The sequence below is a fragment of the Dasypus novemcinctus genome, chromosome 13 (assembly GCF_030445035.2).
Source record: "Dasypus novemcinctus isolate mDasNov1 chromosome 13, mDasNov1.1.hap2, whole genome shotgun sequence".
NCBI lineage: Eukaryota > Metazoa > Chordata > Mammalia > Cingulata > Dasypodidae > Dasypus > Dasypus novemcinctus.
Genome location: NC_080685.1, coordinates 4,388,982 through 4,407,017, shown reverse-complemented (window position 1 = coordinate 4,407,017; position 18,036 = coordinate 4,388,982). Strand labels below are relative to the sequence as shown.

At 36.4% G+C, this 18,036-nt stretch overlaps 1 protein-coding gene across 1 annotated transcript in view; it reads left to right on the top strand.

The window, feature by feature from the left end:
• Positions 1-18,036, top strand: part of CATSPERE (catsper channel auxiliary subunit epsilon) — a 270,064-nt gene that overhangs the window by 57,912 nt on the left and 194,116 nt on the right. The window contains exon 6 of the mRNA XM_058309404.1: positions 4,111-4,135. Within this exon, the coding sequence (XP_058165387.1) occupies positions 4,111-4,135 (25 nt within the window). The remainder of the gene's footprint in view (positions 1-4,110; positions 4,136-18,036) is intronic.

The following is an 18,036-nucleotide window of genomic DNA, read 5'->3' as shown; positions in this document are numbered from 1 at the left end:
GTTCTACCTAATGATGTGAGTAGTGTGTTGAAGTCTCCAGCTATAAACGTAGAGATGTCTATGTCTCCCTTCAGTTTTGCCAGAGTTTGCCTCATGTATTTTGGGGCACCCTAGTTAGGTGCATAGATATTTATGACTGTTACTTCTTCCTGGTGGATTATTCCTATTATTAATATATAATGGCCTTCTGCAATTCTTATAGCTTTTTTTTTTTGCATTTAAAGTCTGTTTTGTCTGATATTAGTATAGCTACCCCTGCTCTTTTTTGGTTACAGTTTGCATGACATATCTTTTTCTAGCCTTTCACCGTCAGCCTCTTTGTCTCCTTGGGTCTAAGGTGAGTCTCTTCTAAACAGCACATGGAAGTCTTATGTTTTTTTATCCATTCTATCAGCCTATGTCATTTGAATGGAGAGTTTAATCCATTCCCATTCAATGATATATAAATGCATTATTTACCCCACCATTTTATTCTTTGACTTTTATATGTCATATCTTATTTTCATCTTTCTTTTCACTCTTTTGGTTATCCTTTCTACTAGTTATGCCTCCTACACTTTCCTCTAAACCTTTCTCCTGTCTTTTTCTTTCAGGCTGTAGGGGTTCCTTTGGTGCTTCCTGCAAAGCTGGATTCTTTTTTTTCAAAATCTCCTAGTTTCTGTTTATTTGTGAATATTTTAAACTTACCTTCGTATTTGAAGGACAATTTTGCTGAATAAATAAGTCTCAGCTGGCAATTTTTCTCTTTCAGTATCCCAATTAAATCATACCACTGTCTTCTCACCTCCATGGTTTCTGATGAGAAATCCACACTAAGTCTTATTGACTGTACCTTGTATGTGATCGTTTGCTTCTCCCATGCTGCTCCCAGAATTTTGTCTTTGTCTTTGACATTTTGAGTAGTATGTGTCTTGGAGTAGGTCTAATTTCATTTATTCTGATTGGGGTACCCTGTGCTTCCTGGACGTGTATATTCATGTCTTTCATGGGATTTGGGAAATTTTCAGCTATTTTTCCTAAAATATTCTTTAAGCCCCTTTTCCCTGTTGTTCTCCTTCTGGAACTCCCATGACATATATTTTGTTGCACTTCATGTTATCATTCAATTTCCTGCTCAATTTTTTTCAATTCTTTTCTCTCTTCAATATCAGCTTCTCTGTCTTCTGCATCACCTATCATTTCGAGTATGCTGTTACACGCCTTCAATGTTGTTTTTTTCAATTTCACCTCTTGTGTCTTTCATTCCCATAAACTGTTATTTTTCTATCCAGGTTTTCAAATTCTTGATGCTCATTCAGTGTCATCTTGATGTCCTTTATCTCTTTAGCCATATTATCTTTCAACTTATTAATTTAATATTGTAAATTTGTGTATATCTCTGCATCTCATTTATTAGTTTTCTCAAACCCTGCATCTCTTCTGAAGCTTTGATATATTCCTTTGCTTGGGCCATTTATTCCATTTTCTTAGTATGGCTTGTAATTTGGGGCTGATGTCTAGGCCTCTGCTTATGATGGTGAGTTTACTCTGATGCTCAATTTTTTTTCTTTTTGAAGGGATTTAGAGGTGGGAACCTGTGTGTCACTGCCATTCTTTGTTTCTTGTTTCAACCTGTTATAGGTCTTCAGGATTGTCCCTGTTAGTTAGTTAAATCTGGGCCATGGGTCCAATAATGGTTTGCAGATCCACTTCCAAGGGCCTTGGGAAGGGAGGCTGTAAGGCCAGAAAAGGTTTCTTTTATTTATTTACTTTTAATTTCCTCATGTGCGCTTCATTAGTCGGCCATCAGGTGGTGCTCTTTGGCCAAACCCTGGTTGGAGTGTGTTCCCAGCAACACTGAGGGCAACAACGTGGCAGAGGATCATGCCCCAAGGCTATTCAGATCCCCACTATTCAAACTTCCTCAGAGGCTGTTCTCCAACCTTTGCTGGCAGCCCCCTCCCTTTTAGTGGATAGGAAATAATTCCACTCCCCTCTGTATCCTCAACAACCAGTTCTGGTCAGTTGGGAGGGAGACTGAGAAGATTGGATCTCTTTAGTACTATGCCAGCAACCAAGGCAAACAATGGTGCAGCACCTCCCAGTCTGGAAGTGCTTGTGGGACACAGTGGACCACATTTGTGGGTCAAAAGTTGAGTCAGCCTTAGGCTGCATTCCTCTCTCCTGTTTCCTCAGGAAGCAGACCCCTGTGGCCCCTCTGTCTGTAGCCACTTCTCATAGATTGGAGAACTCAAAGTTATCTGCTTGGAAGGTGGGGGGAAGGGCACCAGCAGCTGCAGTTGCATCCTCTACTCATGGTCTTAACATTGAGCTTTTTTTTTTTTAAGATTTATTTATTTATTTGTTTGTTTCTCTCCCCTTCTCCCCCTGCCCCCGGTTGTCTGTTCTCTGTGTCTATTTGCTGCATGTTCTTCTTTGTCCTCTTCTGTTGTTGTCAGCGGCATGGGAATCTGTGTTTCCTTTTGTTGTGTCATCTTGCCGCCTCAGCTCTCTGTGTGTGCGGCACCATTCCTGGGCAGGCTGCACTTTCTTTTGCACTGGGCGGCTCTCCTTACGGGGCGCACTCCTTGCGCGTGGGGCTCCCCTACATGGGGACACCCCTGCATGGCACGGCACTCCTTGCGCACATCAGCACTACGTGTGGGCCAGCTCCACACGGGTCAAGGAGGCCTGGAGTTTGAACCGCAAGCCTCCCATGTGGTAGACGGACTCCCTAACCACTGGGTCAAGTCTGCCACCCAACATTGAGCTTTTTTACCCTTGTGTGCCTCTCTCTTCTGGGTGGTGTCCAGCATTCCTCTGGTGTCCTAAACCCTACTAGGACATTTTTTCTGTCTGTCCTCTAGCTATTTTTCTGGGAGAGAAAGTGAGTCCAGTGTCTCTCTAATCTGCCATCTTCCTGGAAGTCTACTCATTTCATTGTGAAATTCATTCCTTGACTTGCCTAATATTACTCTCTTCTATTTCTATAATAACTTATTATCAGTCTTTTTCTTTGTTCTTCCCTTAAATGTCAGTAATCCAGAGTTCTCTCCTTACCCTTCTCACTCTACACTTCGGCCTGTGTACCAATCAAGAAAGCCAAGCAGACTCATAAAGATGGAGCAGAATACCGATAGCTTTGTTTTAACACGGGATTTAAGTTTGCCAGTTTAACATCAGCTGATACTGACTCCCTCTCTACAATGTTTCTGTATCAATACCAAAGCCTTTCTTTTCCTCTCCATTCATTTCTCCTTTTCCCTTCAAGTTTTCCTTGAACTGATAACTCATTCAGTATCCCTCTTCTTTTCTTCCTCCCAGGGTCTCTAAAAGTAGCACAACACAAGGCAGTACATACCAGCCCAGGAGCCAGGGATCTTCTTGATCAGCCTCAGACTTTATGAACTCTGGGCCATTTATAATATCTATTTACAGTAGCTTTCTAACAGATAAGATTGCCGTTATAATTGAAAATATTATGTTCATTATGTGGTCTCAGAAACTCACTGCATACTTATTTATTGATTCTCAAAATATTTTCATTGTTTTTGTGCATAGTAATATACTAAGCACTGTGATAAGCAATATGCAAATGAAAAACCATAGTCCTGAGGCCTTGATATTTAGATATTACATAATAAAAATATTCATATAACTTTAAAGTAAAAAAAAACTTTGTAAAAAACATAAAACTGAACATACAAATGAATGTTATTCCTTTTAAAAATTTACATTGAAAGGATAGTAAATGCAGAATTTTCAGTGACAGTTGATGAATTTGTATCTGTTGTAAATTAAAATGTGTATATACTATAGGTTTTTTATGTTATATGATAATATCAAAATTTTGAAGATGATTAATCATGTACCTTTGGTTATGTGAACTTGCATTATTGTTAAGGAAGCAGACAATTCAAGCCATTCTGCCTTTTAAGACAGATGAGAATCAATAAATATATTTAATTATAGACATATGTGGATTATTTTTACATATATCCTTTCATTGTTTATGTGCTTGTAACAGAATATAAAGAAAATATTCAAAGTTTAGAAACAAGTATATTGAAAGAATATTGAAACTAATATTTAAATTCTAAACACTAAAATTCATTTCCTTTTTCCCAACAGGAATTTCTTACACAATTTTACGCAGGTAAAACATTTTTAAAACTTTGTATATCATTTGCATATTCTTACTATATTATTTCTCTCCTATCTTCCCTATTTACCAGAGAGGAATTTCCCAAATTAATGCCACAACAAAATTTGCTTAGAGCAGTGGTACCCAAGGCATGGATTTTGAGGACTGCTCAGACTCAAGACTCTTTCAGGGACTTAATGACGGCCTACCTTTTCCACTCCCGTATCTGTGAGGATGGGTCTCCTTACTATACTTCCACTCAAACAACATGCACCAAACAAGGGCTGTCTCCTATTATAGTGCAGAGTAAAGATATTTTGAAAAATGATAACCACTCTTCTAACTTTTTGTTTTAAAATATAGGTATTTAAAAATATGTTAGTTATGTTAAATATCTTTATCATAGTTTTTTAAATTAATAAATATATTTAGTGTTCTCAGTTTTAATTTGCTACACAGTAAATATTGATAGATTTAATCCACATAAAACAAAGCTTTTTGTGATTTTCAATAATTCTTAGACTAAGAAGAGGTTCTGAGATAAAAAATTTTAAGGATTAAATATTGATTAGAAATATAATGGAGAGATTTATTTAAAAATTTAAAATTGAAAACGGTGATAATATTTGGAAATTACACCTTGTAGCAGTTTCATATAGTTATGAATTCCAAAAATAGATATTGGATTATGTTTGTAAACTGGTCTGTCTGAAGTTTCACATTTACTTAACTAAATTATGATTAGGGCTTTGATTGGGCCACATCAGTAGGCCTTGGTGAGTGGAAACTCACAGATAAAAGACATGGCAAAAGAAAAGAGTTGGACTTCTGCTGTTAGACTTTTGCTGTTGGAGTTTTTGAGCTGGAATCCAGAAAGTGAATACACAGGAGAAGAACACAGAGCAGTAGAGATGGCTCCTTAGACACAGCAGAAGCCCTGGGGAGAGAGACAGAGCCATTTACCTGATAGTCTACAGCTGACCCTATGGAGAAAGGCAAAGCCTAGAGAGCCTCTTAGTCTACAGCTGACCTTATGGAGAAACTAAAGGAGCTGAGCCCAGAGGAACCCCAGAAGCCTGAACCCCCACAGACATCAGCAGACATCTTGCTCTAACACATGGAAATAGACTGTTGAGGGAAATAACTTATGATTTATGGCCTGGTATCTGTAAGCTCCTACCCCAAATAAATACCCTTTATAAAAGCCAACAGATTTCTGGTACTTTGCATCAGCACCCCTTTGACTGAGTAATACACACCTCTATATAGATATTTTTATTTTCTCAAAAGAAGTGATTTACTGAAAAGAAGAACCAGTAAAAATAAAATAAGTAAACTTCCTATACTGGATCAAGACATTGAAGTGCTCCTTGAAGTCCGTCTGTTCTTCTACCTCAAATTCCATTGACATTAAAGATGCTTTTTTTAAGACTAAAAAGCAAGAAAGGGGAAGCGGACTTGGCCCATTGGTTAGGGTGTCCGTCACCACATGGGCAGTCCACGGTTCAAACCCCAGGCCTCCTTGACCCATGTGGAGCTGGCCCGTGCACAGTGCTGATGCACGCAAGGAGTACTGTGCCACGCAGGGGTGTCCCCTCGTAGGGGAGCCCCATGCACAAGGAGTGCGCCCCAAAGGAGAGCTGCCCAGCGTGAAAGAAAGTGCAGCCTGCCCAGGAATGGTGCCGCACATACAGAGAGCTGATGCAGCAAGATGACGCAACAAAAAGAAACACAGATTCCCGTGCTGTGCTACTGACAACAACAGAAGCGGACAAAGAAGAACACGTAGCACATAGACACAGAGAACAGACAACTGGGGTGGGGGCGGGGGAAGAGGAGAGAAATAAATCTTCAAAAAAAAAAAAAGCAAGAAAGAATATTGTCAGAGGATAAAGAAGTTTAAGGACTTCCTGAAGATAGAAAGTAGAGAACTTCCAGAAGTAGAATACGTATTATAGACCTAAATAATTCTAAGGTACTTGGAAATATTCAGGATAGGGATACTAATTAACGGTGGCCAATATTAAATATGTAAGTAGAAATGTAAAGCTGTGAATTAAAGTGAAAGAAATAAAAAGTAGAATTCCTAAAGAGTAGAGCTTTGGGAGTAGAATTTTTAAAATGTTATCAACCCACTAGGAGGCAATAAAAATGAAAAATGAAATGGGAAAAAAACATAGAAAGCAGAGGCACAAAATAAAATTTAAGAAATCATTTTAGTTAAATCAGTAATCAAAATTAATGTGATTGGGTTAAACACACCTTTTAAATGAAAACAAAACAAAACTCCAGAAATCTGATTTTTAATCAAAGTTCTATTTTTTAAAAGAAAAGAGAACATAGAACTTGGAAAGGAAAGGATACAAACAAGACTATCGAAAGAAAACTGGTATTTTTTTAATGTAACATTTAAAAAAAAATAAAGAAGGAAAAAAAATAAAACTGGGTTGACAATGTGAATATAAAAAGTTATATGAAGTTGTAAACAGGGAAATCACTTCATGATAAAAAGGAATTTCTACAAAGTTAAATAAACTATGATATTCTCTGCACCTAACAATATAGCCTCACCCAATCATAAAGAAAGATGGGGAGATGCCTAATTCATTTTCTGAATCCAACACAACTTTAATGCCAAAAGTAGGCAAAGAGAAAGGAAAGAAGGAAAGAGGGAAGGAAGAAAGAAAGGGGGAAATGTGAGCTTTATTTGGAGAGTAATCTGGAAACATCTATTAAAATGAAAAAATATATAAATCCTTTGGATTAAAAATCCCACTCCTGGGAATCTACTCCATAAATAGAATCTCCAGTACATAAGGTGACATGAAAAAGGATTTATCCTTTTGCAGCATTGTAATAGTGGCAAAACAAAACAAATTTTAAAAAGACAAAACAAAACTAGAATCACATTAAATTTCTATCATTAGAGAAACCAATCAATAAATTTCAGTATATCCACACCATAGGGTAAAATTTAGATAATATTGTGAGAGTGAACACTGGGGCAATTTCAATGGTGTATACTTAATATAATGACCCCATTTTATATATTTTTAAACACTTTAAAATTCTTTTAAAGTATACATTATTTATATATTTGTATATAATCTCTGCAAATGCTTATTTATTAAGGAGAAAAATAGGGAAGGATACATTTGGTTGTTAACTAAATTACATAGGGGAAGCGGACTTGGCTCAACTGATAAGCGCATCCACCTTCCACATGGAAGGTCCATGGTTTGACCCCCAGGGCTTCCTGACCCATGTGGTAAGCTGGCGCACTCGCAGTGCTGATGCGCTCGAGGAGTACCGTGCCACGTAGGGGTGTCCCCCACGTGGGGGAGCCCCACGCGCAAGGAGTGCACCCCACAAGGAGAGCCGCCCCATGTGAAAATAGTGCAGCCTGCCCAGGAGTGGCTCCACACACATGGGGAGCTGACGCAGCAAGATGACGCAACAAAAAGACACAGATTCCTGGTGCTGCTGACAAGAATACAAATAGACACAGAACATACAGTAAATGGACACACAGAGCAGAAAACCAGGGGCGGAGGGAGGGGGAGAGGGGGAAAGGGAAGAGAAATTTTTAAAAATTACATAGGATAAGAGAGACTTAATATGGGTGGAGGGAATATAAAGAAGAAATTTACAAGTTCATAGTAAAAAGAAATGAAGGGAGTTAATATGATATTATAAAAAGGGCAATATAGAATCCAAGGCCAAAGGATTTAATAGGATAAAGAGGGATGCCATATTATGATAAAAGTAATAAAACACCAAGAGATATAACAAGAATGAGCTTTATATGTATTCAGAATAAAAAATGCAGAAACTTGAAGAATTATAAGAAGATGAGATATTATAATCATAATGTAAGTTTTTTTTTAATATGGCAAACTACTTAAAGTATACGGCTTGATGAATTTCCACATATATGAATAAATCCATACAGAACATTTCCACCATTCTAGAAAGTTCCTAGTCTAACACCCATCTCCCCACCCCCACCAGAAGTAAAGGTTAGTTCTTGATTCTCCCAGAAACAAAATCTTGGAACAATTTTCCAAAAGGTTTGTAGCATTATGCACACCCACTAACAAAGTATGAGAATTCTCTAGTTGTGCCAACACTTGTTTCAATAAAAGATTTCAGGCATTAAATTAAACAGACCAAACATTGCATAACACAATGAACAAATCGTACTGTCCTCATAGATACAAGAAATTCCTTGCCCAAAACAAAGAACACAAGTAGGAAGTTTTCAAAGCTCCTAAGAATTGATATCACACAGGTCATATTTTCTGAATGAATTAAATTTTATTAAACATCAAAAAGTGGTATCAAAACAACAAAAGCCATAGGCCTGGAAAGTGCCACTATATTTCTGAAAGTAGAACAACATCTCTAGGATTAGAGACAAAAACACATTCAAAATTAAAACCTATTTAGAAGTGAGCAATAACAAAATAAATATCAAAGTTTATGAATTGGCCTAAAATCAAACTTAGAATGGAATTCTTGGTATATTATAAATTTGATATACTTGTTTTTAAAAGCAAAAAATTGAAAACATGTAAAGAGAAGATGTAAAATTACAGCAATTCAAAGGAAGCAGAAGGATGAAAACAATAAAGCTAGAATAGGAGCAAAATGTTAATTTAAAATTTTAAACATGATTATTTAGAAGAAAAGTGTTTTCTTGAAAAAAACTAATGAAATGGAAAAATTTCTCTAAATACCAATTTACAAAAAAGAAGGCACAAATGAATATTAAATAATAAAGTGGGAGTATATAACTAAAGATGGCAGGGGATTTTAAAGTCATAAAAATACTATATTTTAAAATTTGCCACTAATTTTGAAAGCCAACAAAACCTGAGAGAATTATAAGTCAGCAAACCTGAACTACAGGAAATGGTAAAGGAAGTTCTTCAGTCAGAAATATAAATCTTCAAAAAGCAATAAATTGCCTGGTAAGGTTAAAATGAAGATTAATATAAAATACTTTTTTTCTTATTTTTAATCATTATAAAAGATAACTGCCTGAAACAAAAATAGTAACAAAATAATAATATGAGGATTATAACATATGTAAAAGTAAATTATGAAACAAGAATAGCACATAGGTGGGAGGGAAAAGTTAGAAGCATACTATGTGGCAGTTTGATATTGTCTGTGAATTCCAAAAATAGACATGGATTATGTTTGTAAATTGGTCTGTTCCTCTGGGCATATTAGATTATGTTGGATTCAGAGGCTTCACTCTTACTTTGATTGGGCCACATCAGTAGGACATGGAAGAGGAGGCAGTTGTGGAGTTTTGATATTGGAGCCCCGGAAAATAAACACACAGATCAGCAGATCCATGAGACGGAAAGAGAGAAGGCTCCATTAGACATGGCAGAGGGCCCGGGAAGAGAGACGAGCTGGTCACCTGAGAGTCTACAGCTGGCCTTGTGGAGAGAGCAGAGCAGCTGAACCCAGAGATAAATGAGCCCCTGGAGAGAGATGAGATTTATCGCAGCTCACAGCTGATATTGGAAGAAGCTGGAACCATGGAGCCTTAACAGGAAGAGGGAGGCTGGACCCTTGCAGACGTGAGCAGCCATCTTGCTCCAACATGTGGCAACAGACTTTGGTGAGAGAAGTAACTTAACACTTTATGGCCTGGTAACTGTAAGCTTCTACCCCAAATAAATACCCGTTATAAAAGCCAACAGATTTCTGGTATTTAGCATCAGCACCCCTTTGGCTGACTAATACACTGCTCTAAGGTTTTATAATATGTGTAAAATGATAGTGATATAGCTAATGTAAACAGTGATATAACTAATAAACCAGTAGTAGGGAAAAACAGAATTATAGAAATTACTCAATCTAAAACCAAGCATGAAAGAGCTTTAAAAAAAAACACAAAAAAAAACAAATGGGACAACTAGAAAACACTGGTGATATGATAGATTTAAATCCAAACATAAAAAAATTTCTTTTAATATAGTCTAAACACCTCAATTAAAAGAAAGAGATTATGAGGGTGGATTACAATTTTTTGAAAAAAGCAAGGCCCAGCTATATGTTCTTCTAGAAACCAATTTTAAATATAAAGACATATATGATTAAAAATAAAAGTATGAGAAAGATGACCAAAAAATAAAATAAGATAAAAACTAAAAAAGCAAGAAAAAAATAAAAGGACAGATGGGGAGTGGATTTAGCTCAGTGACTGAGTACCTGCTTCCCATGTATGAAGTTCAATCCTTGGTATATCCTCAAAAAATAAATCTAAAAAATTAATAAATAAATAATAAAAGGATGAAAAAGGATATACCATGTAATTTTTAAAAAGATCAGTGTGGCTCAATAATATCAGACAAATCAAATTCAGAACAAGAAATTCCATCAGAAATAAGGGTTATTACATAATAATAAAGGGGTCAATTCACCAAGAAGTTATAAAAATTCTTCATGCACATGAACAATAGAGCTTACTTAAACTACAAAATACATGAAGCAAGAACTGATAGAACTAAAAGAAAGACTAGTTGAATCCATATTTATAATTGTATACTTCAAGACTCATCTCAGTAATCCTTGAACAAATAGAAAAAATAAGTAAAGTTATAGAAATTGCAAATAACAGTATTAACCAATCTAAAGTAATTGACATTGACAGAACACTCCACCCAAGAACAACATAAGACATAGTCTTTAAAAGTGCTCATGGGGGAGCAGATGTAGCTCAAGCAGTTGAGCGCCTGCTTCCCCGTATGAGGTCCCAGGTTCAATCCCTGGTACCTCCTGAAAACAAACAAATGAAAAAACCAACTCCACTTAGGGAGTGGCTGTAGTTCAGTGATTAAGTGCCTTTAACATATATGAGGTACTGGGTTCAATCTCCAGTACCTCCAAAAAAAAAAACAAGGTACTCAGGAAACATTTACCAAGATAGACCATATTCTCAACAAAAAAAAATTTTTTAGGATTTATTTTATTCATTTATTTCCCCCCACCCCTTCTGTGTCTGCTCATCTTTTTAGGAGGCACTGGGAACTGAACCCAGGGAGGGAGGCACCTTATCACTTAAGCCACATCCCCTTCCTTCTTGTTGTATTTCTCAATGTGTTTTCCTTATTGTGTCTCCTTGTTGCACCATATTGTTGTGTCAGCTTGCCTTGCCAGCCTGCTGTCTTGCTCATCTTCTTTAGGAGGTACTGGAAACTGAACCCAGGACCTCCCATGTGGTAGGAGGGCACCTAACTGCTTGAGCCACATCTGCTTCCCTCAGTAAAATTTTAAAAAGTGAAAACATATGAAGTATGTTCTGTGATCACAAAAGATTTAAAATTGGATACTAGTAACAAAATAAATCTGGAAAAATCCCCCAAATACTTGGAAACTAAACAACAAACTTCTAAATAATGCATCAATTAAAGCCAAAGTCAGACAGGAAATTAGCTAATATTTTTTAACTGAATGAAAATAAAAATACAACATAAAAATTTTGCGAATGCTGTTATGACAGTTTTTAGTTGGAAATATAAATCAATGGTCAAGTATTCCATGTTAAGAACCTAGAAAATGTAAAGCAAATTAAATCTAAAGCAAGCAAAAGGGAGAAATAAGTAAATATTAAAAATTTTAAAGAAACCAAGAAATTAAAAGTAGAAAAACATTAAAGAAAGTCAATGAAACCAAAAGTTAATTATTTTATTTTTAGGTTTTTTTTTTAGGAGGTACTGAGGATTGAACCTAGGACCTTGGAAATGGGAAGCAGACACTCATCTGTTGAGCTACATCCATTTCCCAATAAATGTTTTTTTTTCCATTTGCTTGTTTTTAGGAGGTACCGGGGATCAAATCCACAACCTCAGTTGTGGGAAGCCAGTGCTCAACCACTTGAGCCATATCCACTTCCCCCAAAAGTTAATTTGAAAACAAAAATGAAATTTATAAATGTCTAGTCAAAGTGATTTTAACACAGAGAAAACAAATTACTTTGATCAGAAATGATGGAAGAGGTATAACTACAGTTCCTACCAAAATTAAAATAATAATAAGGGCATATTATGAATATTAGAACAAAATATTAACAGCTTATATAAAATGTCAAGCTCCCTTAAAAACACAATACAAAACTACATAAAAAGAAATAAAACTCTTAACAACACTTTTTTTTTTATATTTACAAAAATAAATTTTAATGAAAACCTTCTTCAAAGAAAACTCCAACTCAAGATTTTATCACTTTGCACTCCATAAAACACCTAAGGAAAAACTGACACCAGTTTTCCACAAACTTAAGAAAACAAAAACAGAAGAGGGGGGAAGCCAAGATGACAGCTGAGTAAGGAGCTCCAAGAGTCAGCTCATACTCCAGGGCAGGTAGTGATCACAATTACAGCTCCATCCCTACCAAGGTAAGGGAGGAAGGGGTGTGAATCTTCATCAGTCTCTCCAGGCAACTACAGACAGTCTTGTCCTGCCCGACTTGGATTATTATACACAGCTGCAGCCCTGTCCCTACCCATGACAGAGGAGGAAGATGGGAAAAGCCTCATCAATTCCTGGGGCAACATGGGCAGCTTCAACCTCCATAGCTTACAGCACCAACTATATCCTCGACTCCTACTACACAACCAGCAGGGAACAAAAAGAAGAAAGTCCTAAACTAAAGGGAGAAGCTGCACCCAGAATAAATACATCTAGCAAGCTAGATGAGAATACACCAACAAAAAAATCACAATCCCTACCAAAAAACAGGAAGATATGGCCCCGTTAAAGGAACAAACTAAGCCTACAGATGACATAAAGGGTTGAGACAGCTAATCATAGATGTTCAAACAAATCCCCTAAATAAATTCAATGAGATGGCTAAAGAGATTAAGGATATTAAAAAGATACTAGGTGAGCACAAAGAAGAATTTGAAAGCATATACAGAAAATTAGCAAATTTTATGGGAATGAAATATGCAATACATGAAATTGAAAATACACTGGAGGCATATAATAGCAGATTTGAGGAGGCAGAAGAAAGGATTGGTAAGCTTGAAGACATGGCCTCTGAAAACAAACATACAAAAGAACAGATGAAGAAAAGAATGGAAAAAATTGAACAGGGTCTCAGGGAACTATATATCAGCAAAATATGTGCAAACATACATGTCATGGGTGTCCCAGAAGGAGAAGAGATGGGTAAAGGAGCAGAAGGAATATGTGAAGAAATAATGGTAGAAAAATTCCCAACCCTATTGAAGGACATAGATATCTGTGTCCAAGAAGCACATCATACTCCCATCAGAAGAAATCCAAACACATAAACTCTGAAACACATACTAATCAGAATGCCAAATGCCAAAATCAAAGAGAGAATTCTGAGAGCAGCAAAAGCAAAGCAACCCATAGCACATAAGGGATATTCAGTAAGATTAAGTGTTGACTTCTCATCAGAATCCATGGAGGCAAGAAGGCAATGGTATGATATATTTAAGATACTGCAAGAGAAAAGCTGCCAGCCAAGGATTTTATATCTGGCAAGATTATCTTTCAAAAATGTCAGTAAGTTTAGAATATTCGTGGAGAAACAGAAACTGAGGAGCTTATAATAAAAAGACCATCTTTGCAGATAATACTAAAGCCTAAAAAGAAAAGACTGGAGAGAAGAGAGGCTTAAAAAAGAGTCTAGACAAGGACGGACATTACATATTAATAAAAGGTATGATTCACCAGGAAGAAATAACAATCATAAATGTATATGCACCAAACCAGGATGCCCCAAGATACATGAGGGAAACACTGGCAAACCTGAAGGGAGAAATAAACATCTCTACAATAATAGTTGGAGACGTCAATACACCACTCTCATCATTGGATAGAACATCTGGCCAGAGAAACAATAAAGAAACAGAGATCTTGAATAATATGATAAGTGGTCTAAACCTAGTAGACATATACATAACACTGCATTGCAAAATGGCAGGATATACATTCTTTTCAAGTGCTCATGGACCTTTCTCTAGTATAGACTATATGTTGGGTCACAAAGCAAATCTCAATGAATTCAGCAAGACTGAAATTAAATAAAGCACTTTCTCTGACCATAATGAAATAAAGTTGGAAATCAAGAGGCAGAAAAGGGGGAAAATCATATATATATGGAGATTAAACAACACACTCTTAAATAATCAGTGAGTCAAAGAAGAAATTTCAGAGAAATCAAATATCTCAAGACAAATGACAATGAGAACACAACATATTAGAATTTAGGGATGCAGTGAAGGCAGTGCTGTGAAGGAAATTTATAGCCCTCAATGCTTACATTAAAAAAGAAGCACTAAAATCAATTACCTAACTATGCAGCTGGAGAAACTAGAAACAGAACAGCAAAACAGCTAAACATATCCCAAAGCAAGTAGAAGGAATGAAATAACAAAGATCAGAGCAGAAGTAAATGAAATTGAGAACAAAAAAATAGAGAGAATTAACAAAACCAAAAGTTGGTTCTTCAAGAAGATCAATAAAATCAACAAAATCTTAGACTGACTAAAAAAAGGGAGAGAAGATGCAAATAAATGACATTAAAAATGAAAACAGGAACATTACTGGTGACCCCACAGAAATAAGAGAGATCATAGGAGGATACTCTGAACAACTTTATGCCAAAACATTAGACAACATAGATGAAATGGAAAAATTACTAGGAACATTCAAACAACTACACTGACCCTAGAAGAAATAGAAGACCTCAACAAACCAATCACAAGTAAAGAGATTGAAACAGTTATCAAACAGCTCCCCAAAATGAAAAGCCCAGGACCAGAGTTTCACAGGTGAGTTCTTCCAAGCATTCAAAGAAGATTTAATAACAATCATACTCAAGCTCTTCAAAAAAATTGAACAAGAAGGAATGCTGTCAAACTCTATGAAGCCAATATCACCCTAGTACCAAAAGCAGATAAAGACATTATGAAAAAAAGAAAATTACAGACCCATTTCTCTAATGAATATGAATGCAAAAATCCTCAACAAAATACTTAACAATCGAATTCAGCAACATATTAAAAGAATTATTCATCATGATCAAGTGGGTTTTATACCAGGGATTCAAGCATGGTTCAACACAAGAAAATCAATCAGCATAATATACCACATTAATAAATCAAAGAGGATGGGAAAAGGACTTTGGCCCAGTGGTTAGGGCGTCCGTCTACCATATGGGAGGTCCGCGGTTCAAACCCCGGGCCTCTTTGACCCGTGTGGAGCTGGCCGTGCGCAGTGCTGATGCACGCAAGGAGTGCCTTGCCACGCAAGGGTGTCCCCCGCATGGGGGAGCCCCACGCGCAAGGAGTGCGCCCATGAGGAAAGCCGCCCAGCGTGAAAAGAAAGTGTAGCCTGCCCAGGAATGGCGCCGCCCACACTTCCCGTGCCGCTGATGACAACAGAAGCGGACAAAGAAACAAGATGCAGCAAATAGACACCAAGAACAGACAACCAGGGGAGGGGGGGGGGATTAAATAAATAAATAAATCTTTAAAAAAAAAAAAAGAAAGAAAAAGAAATTTTAAAAAATTAAAAAAAAATAAATCAAAGAGGAAAAATCACATAATCTTATCGATTGATGCAGAAAAGGCATTTGACAAAATACAGCATCCTTTCTTGATAAAAAAAATACTACAAAAGATAGGAATTGAAGGAAACTTTCTCAACATTATAAAAGTTATATATGAAAAATCCACAACTAACATTGTACTCAATGGTGAAAGACTGAAAGCTTCCCCATTGAGGTCAGGGACAAGAAAAGGATGCCCGCTGGCACCACTGTTGTTCAAAATAGTGCTAGAGATTCTAGCTAGAGCAATCAGGCAAGAAAAAGAAATAAAAGGCCTCCAAATCAGAAAGGAAGAAGTAAAACTTTCATTATTCACAGATGATATGATCCTATATCTAGAAAATCCTAAAAAATATATAACAAAGCTGCTAGAGCTAATAAATGATTTCACTAGAGTGTCAGGATACAAGATTAATAAGAAAAATTAAGTGGTTTCTATACAATTGTATTGCACAATCTGAGAAGAAAGTCAGAAAAAAATTTTTATTTACAATAGCAACTAAAAAAATCAAATATTTAGGAATAAACTTAACCCAGGCTGTAAAGCACTTATATTCAGAAAACTACAATGTATTGCTAAAAGAAATAAAAAGAGACCTAATAATTGGAAGAATAGTCCATGCTCGTGGATTGGATAATTAAATATCATTAAGATGTCAATTCTACCCAAACTGATATACAGATTCAATGCAATCCCAATAAAAATTGTGGGAAACAAAGGCATGTTGTTTCCATGGAAGCAAGTTACTTCTTTGACCACTGAGTCAAGCTGTCCCTTATGATTATCGGTGCGGAGCACAATCTTGGCTGGGTCAGCACACCTGCAGGCAGAACAATACCTATAAAACAGAACAACCTGAGTAACAGGATTTATGAGTATAGTTACTGATTTTTATAATAATAGTTCCAGTAAAGTTTGTTGGGTTTTCATCAATCACTAGTTAATATAGTATGAGGTAAGGGTAATAGGTAATTTGATTTTGTGCTGAATGTCACGTAGGTTAGGGGTATATATACTAGCCCCTCGACTCAATAAAGTTGTCTGATGAGCTTGAGAAATCAATGCTCTCAGATCCCCTGAACCCAATCTTTCTTTGTCTTTCATTCCCGATACCTCGGGTCACCGACCAAGACTCCGACAAAAAATTCCACCAGCATTTTTTTAAACCAGTGGAAAACACAATCATCAAATTTATCTGGAAGGGTAAGAGACCTTGAATAGCCAGAAACATCTTAAAAAGGACAAGTGAAGTTGGAGGACTTTCACTTCTGGACTTTAAATCATATTACCTAGCTAGAGTGGTAAAAACAGTATGATATTGGCATACAGACAGACACAGGGGCCAATGGATCTGAATTGATGGTTCAGAAACAGACCTTCACGTCTATGGCCAAGTGATTTTTTTTGATAAAAACTTTCTCAATTTTTTTTGAGACACAATATATTGTGTCAGATATATTACACAATATATTTGGTTCATAGTCACACACATACAGTATTTGTCCTTTTGTGTCTGGCTTGCATCACTCAACATAATGTCCTCCAGGTTCATCCATGTTGTCATATGCTTTATGACTTCATTTCTTCTTACAGCTGCATAATATTCCATCATGTGACTAGACCACAGTTTGTTTATCCATTCAACTGTTGATAAACACCTGGGTTGTTTCCAACTTTTGGCAGTCATGAACAATGTCACTATGAATATCGGTGTACAGATGTCTGTTTGTGTCACTGCTCTCAGATCTTCTTGCGTATATATCTAGTAGTGGTATTGCAGAGTCACATGGCAAACTTCTTTAGGACCTGCCAAGCATTTCTACCAACAGTGAATAAACTTTCCTATCTCTCCACATGCTCTCCAACACTTGTAGTTCTCTGTCTTTTTAATAGTGGCCATTCTGATAGGTGTTAAATGGTATCTCACTGTAGTTTTGATTTGCATTTTCCTAATTATTCGTGATATTGAGCATTTCTTCATGTATTTTTCTGCCATTTGTATTTCTTCTTTGGACAAATGTCTATTAAAGTCTTTTGGCCATTTTTTAATTGGGTTGTTATCTTTTTATTGTTGGGTTGTAACATCTTTTTATATATCATGAATATTAAACTATTATCAGATCTGTGATTTCCAAATATTTTCTCCCACTGAATTGGCTGCCTTTTAAGCCTTTCCCCCCACCCCCACTCCCACTCCCACCCTGCTGTTTGCTGTCTGTGTCCATTTACTGTGTGATTTTCTGTACCTGTTTTCTTCTCTTTTTTTTTTTCCTTTTCTTCTCGTTTTTTCCTCCAGGCTTCACTGGG